Consider the following 18,663-nt stretch of genomic DNA (forward strand, 5'->3'; position numbering starts at 1 on the left):
ATGTTTTCTTTGATTTTTTCTAAGACTCTTTTATTATTACTTACCACAAAATAGTTCTTTAAATGTACTAAAAGCAATTAAATTCTAAATACACTTTTCTCCGATTTTCAAAATATCATAGCCAATAAAGTTAAATACAATTAAAAATAAATTAAAATGTAAACGCAATGCCTGATCCGGGCCCGCGTCACGCATACGACAAGCGTCCATGTCCATGCAAGGCAGGTCCGGCGCGGGGTGCTAGTATGTAGGTACTTGTATACGCACCGCGCATGCTGATGGGCCGCAGCGCGCGTTGAATGTCACCGCGCGCTAATGACACCCCTGGCCTCGCGACGCTTTCGCTGTCATCGCCACCACTTCCGCTCGCCGTGACGTTCCTCCTGGTCGTCAGGAAGCTTCCGTTACCGTTCGGAGATTGATAATCGAAGCGGTAATCGCTCGCGGAAGCGGCCAATTAAAACGTGGCTTCCACGATTAACCTTCGAATTTATATAGTATGTTCAGCTACGAGACACTTGGCTGAAAGACAATGCGTTTCATGCATCATATCAATATATAATAAAATGGACAAAGATTATTTTTTTGTATATTAAAGCCATTGATAACTTTGTGGTATGGTAATAAAACGCTCTCCTTATCATCCATTGTTTACTTTGTGTAATGCCACTTTTATGAAAGTGATGTCAAAGATTTTTTTTAAATAGCTTCTACGTAGAGGAAACCCTGATTTCGCTCTCTCCTTTCAACAACGTCATATATCAAAAGTATTAAAAATAAATATCAAGCTACTTATTGAACTTTTTAATGTGCAACAGATCTTTTTAGGTAAAACCTGAAGGTTTTTTACCATTTGAAAAATATTTAGTGTAGTTTAAAAAAAATGAAACAATACCTTTTCTTCAAAATGCAAAAACAACACTTTATGCCCTGTAGCGAGTAAATTTTAAGTTAAAAATATGCCGCTTTTGCTGGGATAAAGTACATTTTCTGGGCATTCCGAAAACATGCTCAACTGAATATTGACAATTTTCGTATGACGTTTTTGAAAGGAGTGAGCGATTTGCGAACAATTATTTGGACACTCTCAAAATGTTGTGAACTGTATGTTGTATATGCGGAGGTCCTCACCATAACGTTCCATTATAAATGATTTTAAGTTATCAGGAATTCTAGCTTGTAAAATTGTTACGTTTTGGTGCGATTTAAAAACTAACTAACTAACTAACCATCACGCCGCTATTCCACAGCGGTAGGCAGAGAGAATAGAGCGCCACACCACTCTGTCCTTGCAAACATTCTTCGCCTCTTCCACGTTCATGCATCTCCTCATACATACCCGCCGATTGTTACGACTCCTAACCTGACCACTTTCAAGTATTTGGCATACCTGATCGTGCCATGTTTTTCTCGGTCTTCCTCTGCTTCTTTTCCCGCTAACATTCGCCTCATAAATTTGTTTTACCGTTCTTTCCTCACTCATTCGTTCTACATGTCCAAACCATCTCAACACACCTTTCTTAATTTTATCGATAATGCTTAGATTCGCCTCTTCCACGTTCATGCATCTCCTCATACATGGTGCGATTTAATGATTTCATATTTCTTTAAAACAGGATTGGTCACGTTTTGTCGCAACTTTAATTAAGATTTCGATAGAATACAGTTAACAGAACAGATTTGCATTTTAATGATTTTTTTTACAATTTTGGATTTTTTTGGTGTGACCTCCACAAATGTAGTTATTGTTATATTATATATGCTAGTATCTTTTTAATATATTAATTGGAGAACGAGCGATTAGATTATATCTATAAATGAATCCATGCTCTACCCAGAACAGTAGTCAACAGGATAACTTCATTGTGAGTCAGAATCGTTTTATGTCTCAATTAAGTAATCTTCCACTGATAGTAACGGTTAAGGCCCAGTCAAGAGATTCGCAGAAACAATTTCGCGTACCACTGACTCACACCCATGATCTCAAGAAACTTAAAATAGGTTTACATCAAATTCCTAAAGGATTATCTAGAAATGCGAACGAATTGTTATTTGAATTTGTCATACAAAAGATAAGCAGTTCACAGTTCATAGTATTAGATAAAATATAAATTAATTCAAGTTTTACTTCGTAAATACTAGTGTTTCTTCAAATCTATAATGTTCGATGCGTTGTGCATCGTTTTGTCACCATAGATTTCAAATCTATGCTCTCGAGTGCCGCCATAGAGGCGGCATGCGTAGTTTGCCGTATTATTCGAGTGCCGCCGCTGTGGGGGCAAGGAAAAGTATTATTCCTCAATGTTTTGAATATTTATTTTTTATACTTTTGAATATATCTCCAACCAAAATTATATGAGTTACTAATAATTTGTACAAAAAATGATGTATTATATCGCTCACTCCTTTCAAAAACGTCATAAATCAAAAAACTTGATTATTCAGTAGAACGTTTTTAAAGTTTAGCAATATAATACAATGTATTAAAAATGAATATCAAGCCACTTATAGAACTTTTTTCTGTGCAACAGATCTTTTTAGGTAAAACCTGAATGTTTTTTCTCCATTTGAAAAATATTAAGTATATTTCAAAAAATATTTAAACAATACCTTTTCTTCAAAATGCAAAAACAACACTTTCTGCACTGTAGCGGGTAAATATTAAGTTGAAAATATGCCGCTTTTGCTAGGATATAGTACATTTTCTGGGCATTCAGAAAACACGCACAACTGGAAATTGACGATTTTTGATTTATGACGTTCTTGAATGGAGTGAGCGATATGATAGATGTGCGAATAGTGATATAAGGAAATGGTGCAAGGCTGAGATATGCATTATCAATAAAATTAAGAAAGGGGTTGGTTTGGACACATGAATCGAATGAGTAAAGAAAGAACAGTTAAACAAATTTATGAGGCGAATGTAGTTCGAAAAAGAAGCTGAAGAAGACTTGGTACGATCAAGTATTTCAGACACTTGAAAGTGGTCAGGTCAGAAGAATAATCGGCGGGTCTGTACTCGGGGATGCATGAATATTAAAGAGGCGAAGATTGTTTGCAAAGGCGTATTGTGTGGCGTTCTATTCTCTCTAACTATCTAGTTATTTAGTTTGTTTTACTTAAAGGTTTAAAAAAAGCTAGGTTAAAAAAAATATAGTAGACTTGCACAATTTGCAGAAAATAATTATTTCATATGTTTTAAATATTGAAAGCATTAACTTTGTGATCATATTGAAATAGTAATAAATGAAACCCTGAAGAGGGCAACAGGTTGTTGCCGAAACTAGTTGGTTAATAAAAATGTGAGTGGATCAGAACACAAAGTATTTTTATTTCTCGAAATAATATAATTATTTCATACCTTGGATATGTTGACAGGAAGAACAAGGAGTGTCTTTCGATAGTATGAGCAAAGGACGGTTAGTTAGTTATATTATTTACAATTGTCAGTTAGTTATATTTACACATACAGGGTGTTTACAAACACGTGTATAGTGATACAAGTGTTGTCTCCCGAGCATCGAACCTTGGGCAGTGCATTTAATCATGCGAATTGGATGTGTGAGATGAATTGTAATTACTCATTGTGCAAATTGAACAAATAATGGTAATGAACTAAACTATTGTGCGGTCGCAATATGGCGAAATTCCTGCGGATTAGTCAAACATAATAATATGACAAAACGCTGCGTCGATCACAATTAAGTACAATGCTTTTGTCATTGGTTTTTATTTATTTAATATAGTTAGTAAAAATAAAATAAAATTTTTTGCTAGATATTTCTACTTTTAACATTCATTCAAACCCTTATCCGCACTCCAATGGTGCATAGGGCACTGCATCATATAAACACAGTGTTATCTTGATGATAAACACATGAGGAAAGGTGATTAGCCCTCCGCTTCAGGTACCAGTCCAGGGTTGTATGGAATTAATATTGTCCGCCTCCGTAGTGTTATGGTCAGCAGGCTCGGCTACCGTTCTGGAGGTTTCGGGTTCGATTCCCAGGGGGGGGTTAAATAAATTAAAGTGATATTTTCACTCTAATATTTATTCAATATTACCCTGGACTGGACCTGAAGCGGAGGGCTGAACACCTTTCCTTCGTGTGTTAACGATCAAGATAACACAGCGTTTATATGATGCAGTGCCCTATGCGCCATTGGGGTGTGGATAGGGATTTAAATGAATTAATGAATATAACAATACGTTTTTTTACCGGATTTTTTGTCCGTTATATCCCGTTAAATAGAGATTCGTTATATCCAGGTTTTACTGTAAGTAAGTAACAGATGGTTTATATTGTGCAATGAGTCAAAATTAACTCATTGTGATTATGAATGATACAGTGGGAAGGGAAGCGAGATGCATGTGTTTAAAGAATTTCCGTAATGACCGTTCTGAGTCACTTTATACGAATCATGACTGTAGCCGACAAGAGCGCCACCTAAGTAAATTTAAAGGCCAATTTGAATACCAAGTTCGCGAATGTCACAATAATGCAGAATTCATCACAAATAAAGATGAAAAAAGGCGTGTTTAAGTGATAGAAAATAAACTTCTTAAAAAATAAAGATCAAGTTTTTGTATTAATTTTTAAATCAAACACAGATTTATCGAGTCCACTAATTTGTATTTTATTTAAAAAAAAAAACATGTGACGATTGTTTCGCCTAGTTATGGCATTAACGCCCTTAAGGCCCAATATACGTAAATCGCAACTTATCGTAATTTTCATTTGACCCAGGTAATATTTGACGTAATTGAATTTTTTGAAAAACACCATTTTTTGTTTTATAATAATAAGTTTTTCCTCGAAATAAATATGTGATTCTGGGAACGGAAGGTCTGCTGATGACAGTCAACAGTCCACCTTCTCCTGCAACGTGGTTTCCTCACAGCAATGAGCAAATACTGAGAAGTTCCTGATTGGCCCACACTAGATTATCCCTCCTGTTGCCAACACAGATTCAAATAAAAACATATTGAAATAGCTAAAAGAAACAAAAATCCACTAAATGATCTATAAACCTTGTACAAAATAAGCAAGGTAAATAATAAATGCAATTCCCAAAAAAATGTTATTCTGAAAAGAAAAGAGTTATTGAAAGCTAAATTCTTTAAAAAATTAAAAAAATATTTTTCCAATATACGATTATATTCTAAAAAAAAGTATTATTCTATACTTTGTACTGTTATATGTATATACCTCGCTCCTTTGGTCCACTCCTGTGACGTCGGAATGTTTCCCTTTCTTCTCTCTACGTCCTAAATTTCTTCTCTCTCATGTAACAAAATGTGCCTAATAAACGTGTCGCGTTCTTCAAATTTTACTCTCAATTCTCGTCTAATTATCGATAATCGAATCGCCGATACATTTTTTTGCAAAATGTATACGCAGCATACATTTAATTGAATTTTAAATAATCTCTTTCTCATACCTTCAATTTTATTAAGAGCAATTAAGAACGCAAGTTATCTTAATATCCAATACTAAAATAAATATCAACAAAAAATAATTAATGAACGTCATAAAGGTGCAACCCCCATAATTGGAAATGAATAATTAATTAATTAGGAATTTATTAGGGACCTTATCTCTCCTTTTATAAAAATACCCTTTAAATAATAAATCGTATATAATGTAGAACTGTTACTTTTTCGGTTACCTAAAAAGGATTCTTTACTTTTTCTCAATTTATTTTACTTTACAGCGATTTTTTTAAATATCAAATTATCTAATACACTAGAATTATCTATAACCTAACTATGAGTATTTCAATGTTTTAGAATTAGCACATAAACCCTGACGATGACAAGGTTCTTGTTGAAACCGGTGGGAAAAAAGTGTACCAATAAAAAGTGGTTAAAACAAAGTTGTTTAATTTTATAAAGTTTATAAAATGTGCCACAAAGTATCTGCCTAAAACATTCAAGAAATACATTAGATGCTAAAAATAAGCGATTCGCTATCAAATTTGTGCACAGATTATTTTTGAGAAATCTAAATTTAGTAAAACTAAGAAGTCGTTTAGGTTCTTAAATGATCGCCTATATCAACCTACTATTTTGTAACTGATTTTTAGTTTTCCGACAGCAAAAAAACAGTCACAAAATTTACATTAACTTTATTTTGTATTACACAAGAGATTATTAAATTATCTTTTGTTTATGTGTAAATATGTACTTTTACGCATGATAAGAGGTTTCATAGAACTAATTAATGAGTGTACATAGGTGTGAGGTGGGAATTCTACAATCCATTATAACTACCGGAAATTGTAAATATTAATGAAAATTGTTGGTGCATTGACTTGCTGACATTTTCTTGGAAATGTGACATAACTCACATGTGTGATGTTACATTGACACCTGCTTATTATTAATATAAAGACATTGGTAATAGGAACACATATTTGATTAATATAGTAAATATAAATAGTCTCGGGTTGTGGTCCCGTGGTTAGTGTCGCGGACTCTCGAGTCAGAGTTTTTCGGTTCGAACCCACTCTGCCACAATTTGATACCGTAGAACAGGGCTACTTGAACTTTGATGTGTTACTTGAGCCCAGTACAAAACAATGATTTAAATCTGTATTTGGTCTACGATAATCAACGTATCGTGACAAGTGTCACCTGTCAGGGAAACAATGAATCATGTCGATTATTGTAGACCAAATAAAGGTCTATTTTTTTTACCCCCGTTCTACGGTTTCTATTTCTAACAATGAGCCGCTTAGGTTCACAGAAATATCAAGAAATTAACGTATTTTCGTAAATAACAAAATGCACAATATTTTTATTTAAAAAAAAATACTTAAACACTGAGTTTTACAGTCTTCTTAATTGTATTTTATTATTAAAAACACAAAGGCGAAACAATTGTCTCTAATTTTACTCTTATGTGTTTTTAATAATGTAATATAATTTACAACATTTTGAGTGTGTCCAAATACTTGTTCATAAAATCTGGATTATCTCCAATTACATTAGTTATTTTCATATTATTTTTTGACATCTCATCAAAGATGAAGAAGAATATGGAAGTCTGGGCATTTACGGGGCTTACGACCGTCATAGGCTGGTTTAAGTGATCACTTTACACACGTGTAACATTCACCAATTCTACCCATTATTGACAACCACACTACTCAAATTCTTGGAAGTTCTATATATATAATAATATATTCAATAATGGGTAGAATTGGTGAATGTTACACGTGTGTAAAGTGATCACTTAAACCAGCCTATGACGGTCGTAAGCCCCGTAAATGCCCAGACTTCCATATTCTTCTTCATCTTTGATGAGATGTCAAAAAATAATAATATAATTTAAATACGTCTTGTGATGACGTCTCATAACTTTCTAAAATTGAGTTATATCTTATTTTAAAATGGTAGATGTATTTTCAAAATGATGCTGCATAGTCCGTAAAAATTTATTTTGTTTTTTAATGAAAATTCAAATAATTTTACATGCTTTCGATTAGGACATTCGGATGTTATAACAATTCTGACGTATTTTTTAATTTTTTTTCAGATTTACCTCTCACAGTTCGGCTACCTTAATCCTTCAGTGCGAAACCCTTCCAGTGGAACCATTATCGATGAAGCCACGTGGACCAATGCCATTTATGAATTTCAAAGCTTTGCAGGACTCAACGCAACAGGTATTTCAAAATATAACTTTTTACAATGAGTTTTTTTTTATAGATTTGGCGTTTAATTTGTAGAACTCTATTTTAATTTATGTATGAAATGTTAAATCAAACACTCATTTTTTGAGTGTACTAAGTAGTATATATTTAAAAAAAACAGTTAACAATCAATTTTGTGACAATTATTTTGCCTAATTCGCAAAAAATGAATTCATTTTCAAGTGAATGTCAAGTTTTTTTTTAAATTGAATTTTTTTTACATAAAAATATTTTGTTTTATTAATACTTATTATTTGATAGCCATGACAACCTTGTCTTTTTATTTTTCCTTTAAAAGGTTACAGAATTTTTTTCTGTGGCCCGATAATTTATTTATAATTTTTTTCACTCTAATATTTATTCAATTACCCTGGACTGGTACCTGAAGTGGAGGGCTGATCACCTTTCCTTCATGTTTTAACGATCAAGATAATACTGTGTTTATATAATGCAGTGCCCTAGGCACCATTGGGTTGCGGATAAGGGTTCGACAATTTATTAAGTTTTTTTGGATTGGTCTTTGCCAAATAAATACTAAACAAATAAGCTTTCTGGGTACAATGAACTTGATAAAATTGTGTTCGAAGATTATTATTTACACCAATATTTTCCTTGTGCTATTAGAATCATATTTCTTTTATTTTTTTCCATATGTAACATGTAAAAAATAATGGATTCTTCGAATTTGGGTCGCTTTGTTTGGATCGTAGCATTTATTTTCTTTTTGTCTTAAAATTCAAAGGTGTACAATATAGTAAGTGGTCACGTTTTGGAAGGCATCCATCTTTGCATATCATTACTTGAGGATATGAAAGTATAAAACGAAATATAAAACAAACACCCTTTCAAATATTGCCTTTGTAATGTATAAAAGATAAACATATGCAAAATACTAGTGCACAACCATGATACACGATTTACCCACAACGAAGGTTTGATAGTCCCAAGAATTAACAATAAATATGGGAGTCGAACACTGCAATATATCGTTCGGAACATTTTTAATTTGTTACCGATGGAGGTTAGAGGTCAAAATAATTTATGGAACAAAGGGAAAATAAAGGAATGGGTAAATGTTCAAGAGTTAATTCTATGAAAATTGTAAAAAAGATTATATTTTAATTTTTTTCTCTCTTTTTGTGTGTATATTAGGTTAAAATGGATAAAAACCATTAAAAATGTATGTAAAAAGAACTCCACCGACAAGACACACAAGGTGGCTTGATGGGTCTATAAGTTTATAATTGTTCTTTAAATAAATGTACACAATTTATGTAATTAAAAAAATCCGCTAAGCTTTATTATAAAATATATCGCTCACTCCTTTCAACAACGTCATATATCAAAAAAATATATTTTTCAGGAGATCGTTTTTAAAGTTTTAAAATATAAAACAATGTATTAAAATTAAATATCAAGCCACTTATTGAACCTTTTACTGTGCAACAGATCTTTTTAGGTAAAACCTGAATGTTTTTTCTCCATTTGAAAAATATTTAGTATATTTAAAAAAATAATAAAACAATACATTTTCTTAAAAATGCAAGAACAACACTTTCTGCCCTGTAGTGGGTAAATATTAATTTAAAAATATGCCTCTTTTGCTGGGATGTAGTACATTTTCTGGGCATTCCGTAAACATGCACAACTGAAAATTGACCATTTTTGATTTATGACGTTCTTGAAAGGAGTAAGCGATATGTTTACAATTTTTTTACTATACTTGATTTTTTTCAGGGGAACTTGATCCCGAAACGACACATCTGATGTCTTTGCCAAGATGCGGAGTCAAGGACAAGGTTGGCTTCGGATCCAACTCGAGATCCAAACGATATGCACTCCAAGGTAATAATTGCTTCATGAATATTTCATTGATTTAGTAGGCACGTTTTGGTAATACCAACCAATTTATAATTAAACTTTTGCTTGGTATTTACCACTATCATTGATTCGTTAACATCTAGTATGCTACAAGTTTCGATATTTTCATTATTTCATTGTTTACTTTATTATTATCAAACGCTGTAATGTTTGATGATGATGATGTACAGTGTATCAAAAGGGATGTAAATGATAGATTGAAATGAAAAAATAGTGGTACAGTGAAACCTCTATCTATCGTTCCTCGAATAATCGTTTTCCCGGATGTGTCATTTATTTCTTCTACCCCAAATGAATTTCATACAAAAATAAATCGCATCGATCGTTTCTATCCACCATTTTACCGCATTCATCGTTTGAATTATGCTACAAATTTGATATAATTTGTCTGTTTTTTTTTACATTCTTTTAAATTTTCTCAATTTCGTTACATTCGACGACAATATTCCTATGTGTGGGATACAGACTATCGAAAGCTTGTGTGATGGAGACAGCAGAAGAGGTCTGAAGATCTTTGGTTCTGTTCAACTTCGTATATTTTTGTTGTTTAATAAATACATTTATTAACATCTAAAACTTGTATTCTTAAAATTTCAACCTACCAATGGTTATGCAGATTGGGAGGACGGTATTTTTACTCGATCGTAATAGAATCATTGTAATAGAATTTCAATTAAATTTAAATGATGATTAAAGAAAACACTTGTTTTTTACCACTTGAGTTTTATTATAGACTACATGTTTCAGAAGTTAAACTTCCATGATTCAGGTCTGTATAGTAACTATGTTATTATACAGACCTGAATGATGGAAGTTTAACTTCTGAAACATGTAGTCTATAATAAAACTCAAGTGGTAAAAAACAAGTGTTTTCTTTGATCATCGTAACATGTCTTACCACAAAGTTAATGCCGAAACAATAAATAAAATAAATTAAAATGGATATACCCGTATTGTGTTAGATATTAAACGAATACCAATTATTCTTTAACTTATTTTTTTTAATGTATCAACGTTTCCCTGATATCAAAATCTATTATCATCAATTTTAAATAAAAAATGGCAGCTGTTGCGCTTTCCAGGATTTAACAATTCCCTCGCAGAGATTTTGATTCATATTGATAATTATTATTTTTTGACATCTCATCAAAGATGAAGAAGAATATGGAAGTCTGGGCATTTACGGGGCTGACGACCGTCATCGGCTGGTTTAAGTGGCCACTTTACACATGTGTAACATTCACCAATTCTACCCATTATTGACAACCACACTACTCAAACTCTTGGAAGTTCTATATATATGAACCAATTTAGAAACCTTGTTCTTGAATCACTAGAACTTCACTAGAGACATCTATTGGTGAGATGTAAAGAAGCTTTTTTACTAAGCAGAAACTCTTATATTAGTATGTGAGGTCCGAATCCTGGATTATAATCACACACATGAGAAACGCCAGAAAATACCATTTTCATTTTTATTATTTTTTTTAAGCTTATAATTTGACCAGATAATTTATTTACAACATTTTGAGTGTGTCCAAATACTTGTTCACAAAATCTGGATTATCTCCAATTACAGGAGTTATTTTCATATTATTTTGTGACATCTCATCAAAGATGAAGAAGAATATGGAATAATTAATTAATAATTGTTGATAATTATTATTCTTTTATTTGGATTTTTAAACGCGGTCTCATGTTTTTTTTAAAAATATTTTTATCGTTGTTTCATTATCAAGTATATTTTTAAAGGAAGTACCTGGTGAGTGGTATGATTAATTATTATTACGTATTTCCATATCAACAGTCAATAGTGTCCCTTTGTCGCCAAACAAATATAGATTAAACCTTCATTTCCGCGCGTTTTTAAAACAAACTTCCATATATTAAATTGTGATGTTATGCATCTATTTTGAATGGGTAATTTTGTAAGAAGGGTGTATGTATTTTATTACCTCTTCTTCTTCTTCTTGGTGTAGGCCTTCGGGCCTGTTTTTGAGAAGAATTAGCCATTAGCCTCCTGCGATGTCGATTCCCAGCTGTCAGTCCATCTCATTTTCATACCCTGCATACTAAAATATAAAGAAATTACACACTTACATATTTAAACTGTTTTTGTTTGTTATATAAATATCAATTATTATGGTATAATTATTTCAATAAAACTTATTTTTTCAATGTAAAAACGGTCTTTGAAGAAAAAATTAATTACGTAAAGTGTTACCTGGATTTAGAGAAAATTATGTTGCGATAATGAAATTCTTATTGACGCAAAAGAACACTGTAATATGAAAAGATCAATAAAGTCATAATGTAATTAATATATCGTAGTCGTACAGGAGAAAGTGACCAAGTGCATTTGTTTACAAAAACGTGATCGTTGACTATTTGATATCTTACTAGCTTAATATTGCCCTAAAAAAATCCCAAAGTGATTTTAAACTTGAGAGTACAATATATTGACTTGTTAAAAATGACAAAGTGCATTGATGTTTATTTTCTTGTCAAACAAAAGTGACTTAAATGACCCTACTGAACTTTTTTTATATTTTGTTAGTTGGTCACTTTCTCCTAAACAACTACGATATACATAGTAAATAATAATAATAAAACCCTTATCCACACCCCAATGGTGCATAGGGTACTGCTTCATATAAACGCAGTGTTATCTCGATCGTTTACACACGAAGGAAAGGTGATCAGCCCTCCGTTTTAGGTACCAGTCTAGGGTAATATTGAATAAATATTACAGTGAAAAAATCACTTATATTTATGTGATCCCCCCCTGGGAATCGAACCCGGGACCTCCAGAACGGTAGACGAGCGTGCTGACCATTACACTGCGGAGGCGGACGATATACATAGTATTTTATTTTTAATCTGACATTCATTTTCTTTATTTGTCTAAGAATTACGAGCATCTAATCTAATCGATAATTTACGCCTTCTACAACAAAGAACTAATTGCACATATACGATATTACAGTATTTGCCACCTTTATTATTCTACGCATTAGCAGTTGATATTATTTTAACCTTTGTGGTTTCCTCGATAACCATAATTTAGTCATCTTTTTCGGTGACATTGGATTTATTAAACAAATACATATTGATAAAGAAAAAAAACATATAACTTAATAAGTTTATCAAACATACATTAGATTAAAACAAGGTTTTAAAAAAAAGACACCATTTTTGTCACGGATTTATACTTATACTTATGTAAGTATCATTCTTGAAATAAAATCTGAATTTAAAAAAAAATATGAATTTTTAATTTAAGTTTTATTTGGTAAATACCACTTTTTCTCAAAATCTATTGTGACACGTGTTTCGATGCATTCCGCATCATTTTCAAACACCGTATGTGAAGCTTAGTCTATTTTCTAAGATATAATTTACTTTGTTTTAATTGACTTTGTTTATAAAAATAAAAATAATTGTAAAACGAACTCCCTCTCTAAACACAAGTATCTACTATATTAGATAGGTGGAAACGTTATATTTGAAATGTTTTGTATATTTACCAAATATTTTGTATTATTTAAATATGTATTTTGAAAAAAAAAAACATTTCAATAAAAAAATCTTTTTAAGAGTTACAACATTTTGAGTGTGTCCAAGTACTTGTTCACAAATCTGGATTATCTCCAATTGTAGGAGTTATTTTTCATATTATGTTTTTAAATGTCCAGACATATATTCTTCTTCATCTTTATTAATATATTCTTCTTCATCTTTGTTGAGATGTTAAAAAAAATATATTTCAGAATCGTCGCCTTGGGACGTTGACGGATAAAGTGGGGGTAGAAGCTATTTCTTATTTTTATTTTTTTATATTTTTTTCAGAAATAGTGGTATATATTAAGTAAAACTTGAATTAAAAATAGATTGATACTACCACAAAATGACTGCCGAATCAATTAATGTTTTTTTTTGTTTGTTAATGTCAATAATCAACTGGCCAAAATAGAAGTATCTAAAATTAAAATGTTATTTTTGTCTCCCTTTCAAAAAAAAAATAACATGTGAATTTATCTAAATCTAGAGTATTGCTACACTCTTAAAATATTATATTTTATTTGTTTAAACTTCATGTACAGAAAATAAATAAGTACAATGGCGGGCTTATTGCTAAAAAGCAATATCTTCCAACCAACCAAAAACAGACTAGTGATATTGATCAAAACGTTTGATACCATATATAGCCGTTTGCAATCAGAGGGTAGATAGTTCATTCATTCAAACCCTTATCCGCACCCCAATGGTGCATAGGGCACTGCATCATACAAACGCAGTGTTATCTTGATCGTGAACACATGAAGGAAAGGTGATCAGCCCTCCATTTCAGGTACAATATGGAATAAATATTAGAGTGAAAAAATCACTTGTATTTATTTGACCCCCCTGGGAATCGAACCCGGGACCTCCAGAACGGTAGCCGAGCATGCTGACCATTACACTACGGAGGCGGATGAAAGATAGTACTTGAACATTTAAAAAAAAATACATATTAACATATTAACATATTAATATTTCATATTCTATTAAAACTACCTTCAGAGTTAAAACTCTCAAAACATTTAAAACTCCGTACTTTTAAGTGTCTTTTTTTTATAAAAATATTTTTTCCAATGTACTTTTTTATTAAATGCTTTTATTGAATTTGAATATTTATTACACGATGTAATAAACATAGTATGTAAGATTAATTTCAATGAATGCGCCTAATTGTAGGCAAACTGCAGAACACAGATTCTGTCATCTCTAAATACTTGATAAAGATGTTTATTTAATGATATATAATAAGTGAATTAAATACTTGAATTTATTTAACCCCCTGGGAATTGAACCCGGGACCTCCAGTATGGTAGCCTAGCGTGCTGACCATTACACACTACATTGACAGACAAAAAGTAGACACATAATAAATTTTTTTATATCGTAGGTGTACTGGCAAAAATCGTTAACTCCAAAACATGCAATTTCGACTTTTTGATGCAGTATTATAAAATTTTCAACGTTCTATAAACAGGAAAAACACACTAAGTATTTTGAAATGTCATACTTGTGTGGTTTTACAAGTAATGCCAACTTCAAGCTTAAAAGCGTTTTTTTTTTTTAAAGAAGAGAAATATTTGTGTTTTTATTATTCACACAAATATTTCAATTTCATACTATTTCTGTGAGCCTAAGCGGCTCATTATTACAAATAGGTATCAAATTGTGGTGGAGTGGATTCGAACTGAGAAACTCTGACTCAAGAGTCCGCGGCACTAACCACGGGACCACAACCCGACACACTCGGGCTTTTACTCAGGCTTAAAGCTTTAAACAACAGGGATTGTTCAAACAGGGTTTTAGAGTTAACGTTTTTTGCCAGTATACCCACGATATGTGAATCAAAAGGTTTTAAAGGCATTGTATTGGTCCGCCTCCGTGGTGTAATGGTCAGCGGTTCAGCTACCGTGCTGGAGGTCCCGGGTTCGATTCCCAGGGGAGGTGAAAATAAATATTAGTGATTTTACACGGTAATATTTATTTAATATTACCCTGGACTGGTTCCTGGAGCGCAAGAGTGATAACCTTGTCTTCATGTAAGTAATGATCAATATAACACTGCGTCGATTCGATGAAGTGCCCTATGCACCATCAGGTGCGGATAAGGGTTATAAGTAAGTAAGTGTTTTTATATATGACGTTATTAATTTGTGACTGTTGACATTTTCAGGCTCTAGGTGGCGTGTCAAGGACCTGACTTACAAGATATCGAAGTACCCTTCTGCGGCTCTCCTTCGTAAGGAAGATGTCGATGCTGAAGTTGCCAAAGCCTTCGGAGTCTGGAGTGGATACACCGACCTAACGTTCACCCAGAAATGGACCGGATCCGTTCACATTGAAGTCAAGTTAGTACAAAACAAAATGCCATCTGTAAATTTTAGCATGACATGCGTTTTGTCATACTTAAATCACATCTTAATAGTGGAATAATAATAAAATGAATGCTCAACTCTTCCTGATCCTTAAAAAAAATGCAAATATTACATATTTTTTGCTTTAGCACGAATTTGGTGTATATTTAAAAAAAGAGTAAAATTATTTTGAACCAGTTTTGCAGAGAAGGGTGTAATTTTAAGAAAATAGCTTCTTCATCGTTTTAAAATTTATATATTTGTTTAAAGATAAAAAGAACATTCGTTTAATTTTATGCTAGTTACTAAAAACGAATTTAAAGATTTATTATATTTATTTATTATATTATTCCTTGTAAAAACTAACTAACTAACCATCACGCCGCTTCCACGTTCATGCATCTCCTCATACATACCCACCGATTCCTTAAATTTTAATTCCTTGTAAAATAAGTAATCTTAACATGGGTAAGTTAGTTTTTGGATAAGTAAAAAACAGTTGTTTTCATATCACATAATATTGATGTTTATTTTATATTACGATATAAGGGTGTGATTGCAACTGAAATATTTTATAAAAACAACACCAAACGTTAAAAATTAAGACATACATATTATTATGTAACAAATGCTAAAGTTTTTACAACAACAAACAGTTTCTCTACACAACAAAGAAATATTCCTAATCTTTTACTTCAAGTGTCAATGTTTTTCTCATTAAGCTCCTGTGGTAAGAAGCCCTCTGCTCCCCATACGATATGAGTGAAAAAAAATGAGAGCTTTCATTTTCACTAAATAATATTAATGATATTTTTTTTTTTTTTTGACATCTCATCAAGATGAAGAAGAACATGGAAGTCTGGGCATTTACGGGGCTGACGACCGTCATAGGCTGGTTTAAGTGATCACTTTACACACGTGTAACATTCACCAATTCTACCCATTATTGACAACCACACTACTCAAATTCTTGGAAGTTCTATATATATGAACCAATTTAGAAACCTTGTTCTTGAATCACTAGAACTTCACTAGAGACATCTATTGGTGAGATGTAAAGAAGCTTTTTATTGAGCAGAAACTCTTATATTAGTATGTGAGATCCGAATCCTGGATTATAATCACACACATGAGAAACGCCAGAAAATACCATTTTCATTTTTATTATTAAGCTTATAATTTGACCAGATAATTTATTTACAACATTTTACGGGGTCGTCAGCCCCGTAAATGCCCTGACTTCCATATTCTTCTTCATCTTTGATGAGATGTCAAAAAATAATTTGAAAATAATTCCTGTAATTGGAGATAATCCAGATTTTGTGAACAAGTATTTGGACACACTCAAAATGTTGTAAATATTAATGATGGAATTTTTTTATAATAACTGTTTTTTACTCGTGTACAAGCTCAACTTACAACAAAACAACTTTATAACAATAGCAAACATATTGAGATAAGATTATTTATTTATTTGAATGCTTACATTAAATATTACAAATTCATATGTACATAAAAATACCATATCCGAGAGAAAACATAAATTTAAATCATCCGATTGAAATCCGTTAGGAGATTTTTGCTCAAACAAATGTCTTGTTGAAGTGTTCAATTTCAATTTATTTATTTTCAATTAACATATACATTACAAACTAAAACATTTAAAGCGTATACATTAAAATACATTAAAATCGAAAATATGCAAGAACTATTGCTAAAGGTGTAGAAGAATCCCGCTTTGGAAAACTCCTTCAGACACATAGAACAGATCAATATCCAATGAGATATTGTTCAACATAACGGTAGCTCTTCCTACAGGCATAACCATCGGCAGGTTGGTCCTGTGTATAGGAATGTGAAACAATCTATGCCGACGCTGTTTTAGGTAACTATCGGGAACATACAGACCAATGCTTCGGATAATTTCAGGATTATCGATCATACCGCGCAACAATCGATAAAAATGCGTAATCAAATACACAATTTTAAATGATTGTCTGAAAAATTAAACAAAGTAAAATTAATGTAATTGCTTAATTCCTAGGTTCGAGAAGGGAGAGCACGGTGATGGAGATCCTTTCGATGGACCAGGAGGCACCCTAGCCCATGCTTATTTCCCCGTAAGTACCATTTTTTTAATTTGTCTTATTTTAAAGGAATAACCCTTAATACTTCTACTTTTCGAGGCTTGTCTGCAGGTAGGATAGCAAGGATAGAGAAGGTAAATGTGATATCACAGACACCCAGAACAATTAAAAATAAATCTTTCTTGATTCACGATTCTTCAAATAATATCAATTTAAAATCAAACTAAATGAATAATATCAATGTACATATCACTCACTCCTTTCGACAACGTCATATTTTAAAAAAAAAAGATTTTTCAGTAGATCGTTTTTGTTTAAAAATATAATAAAATGTATTAAAAATAAATATCAAGCCACTTATTGTACTTTTTACTGTGCAACAGATCTTTTTAGGTAAAACCTGAATGTTTTTTCTCCATTTGAAAAATATTAAGTATATTTAAAAAAATAATTAAACAATACATTTTCTTCAAAATGCAAAAACAACACTTTCTGCCCTGTAGCGGGTAAATATTAAGTTAAAAATATGCCGCTTTTGCTGGGATATTGTACATTTTCTGAGCATTCCGAAAACATGCACAACTGAAAATTGTCCATTTTTTATATATGATGTTGTTGAAAGAACTGATATATTAATTATCAATATGAATATTACCAATTTTTATATATCACAACATTTTGAGTGTGTCATCCATATTCTTTGTAAACATATGTTGAGATAATAAAGAAAATATGTTTAAGTCCATTTTATGTCATTCACAACAGTTTGAGCGTGTCGGAATACTTGTTCACAAATCTGGGTTTCTCCACCTAGAAGTCATTTTACATTTTTGACATCTCAACATAGATGAAGAAGAATATGAAAGTAGGGGTATTAACAGGGTTTGTGACCTGTGATAGTGATCACTATACGTACATGTTACATTCACCATTGTACCCATGATTAACAACCGCACTTCTCAAATTATGGAAGTTATATATAATGATTAATTTCATGATGTTCCGTGATTGAGTTCACAATAGCCATCTATGATTGGATTTAGAAAGCCCTAAGCCTGAAGGCAGGTCTTAATAAGCCCTATAAA

General features: G+C 31.8%; 1 protein-coding gene across 4 annotated transcripts in view; it reads left to right on the plus strand.

The window, feature by feature from the left end:
- LOC148302627 (matrix metalloproteinase-18-like) overlaps positions 1-18,663 on the plus strand; it is a 90,942-nt gene that overhangs the window by 50,905 nt on the left and 21,374 nt on the right. For all 4 annotated transcript variants that reach the window (XR_015838619.1, XR_015838620.1, XR_015838621.1 and 1 more), the window contains exons 2-5: positions 7,542-7,671; positions 9,436-9,543; positions 15,311-15,485; positions 17,536-17,611. Coding sequence is in view for 1 of the 4 variants with exons in the window: in XM_088271323.1 (XP_088127449.1) it covers positions 7,542-7,671; positions 9,436-9,543; positions 15,311-15,485; positions 17,536-17,611 (489 nt within the window). In the remaining 3 variants the exon portion in view is untranslated. The remainder of the gene's footprint in view (positions 1-7,541; positions 7,672-9,435; positions 9,544-15,310; positions 15,486-17,535; positions 17,612-18,663) is intronic.

This window comes from Brachycentrus maculatus, unplaced genomic scaffold (genome assembly GCF_059751285.1).
Source record: "Brachycentrus maculatus isolate JH-2025_06_01 unplaced genomic scaffold, ASM5975128v1 h1tg000430l, whole genome shotgun sequence".
Taxonomy (NCBI): Eukaryota; Metazoa; Arthropoda; class Insecta; order Trichoptera; family Brachycentridae; genus Brachycentrus; species Brachycentrus maculatus.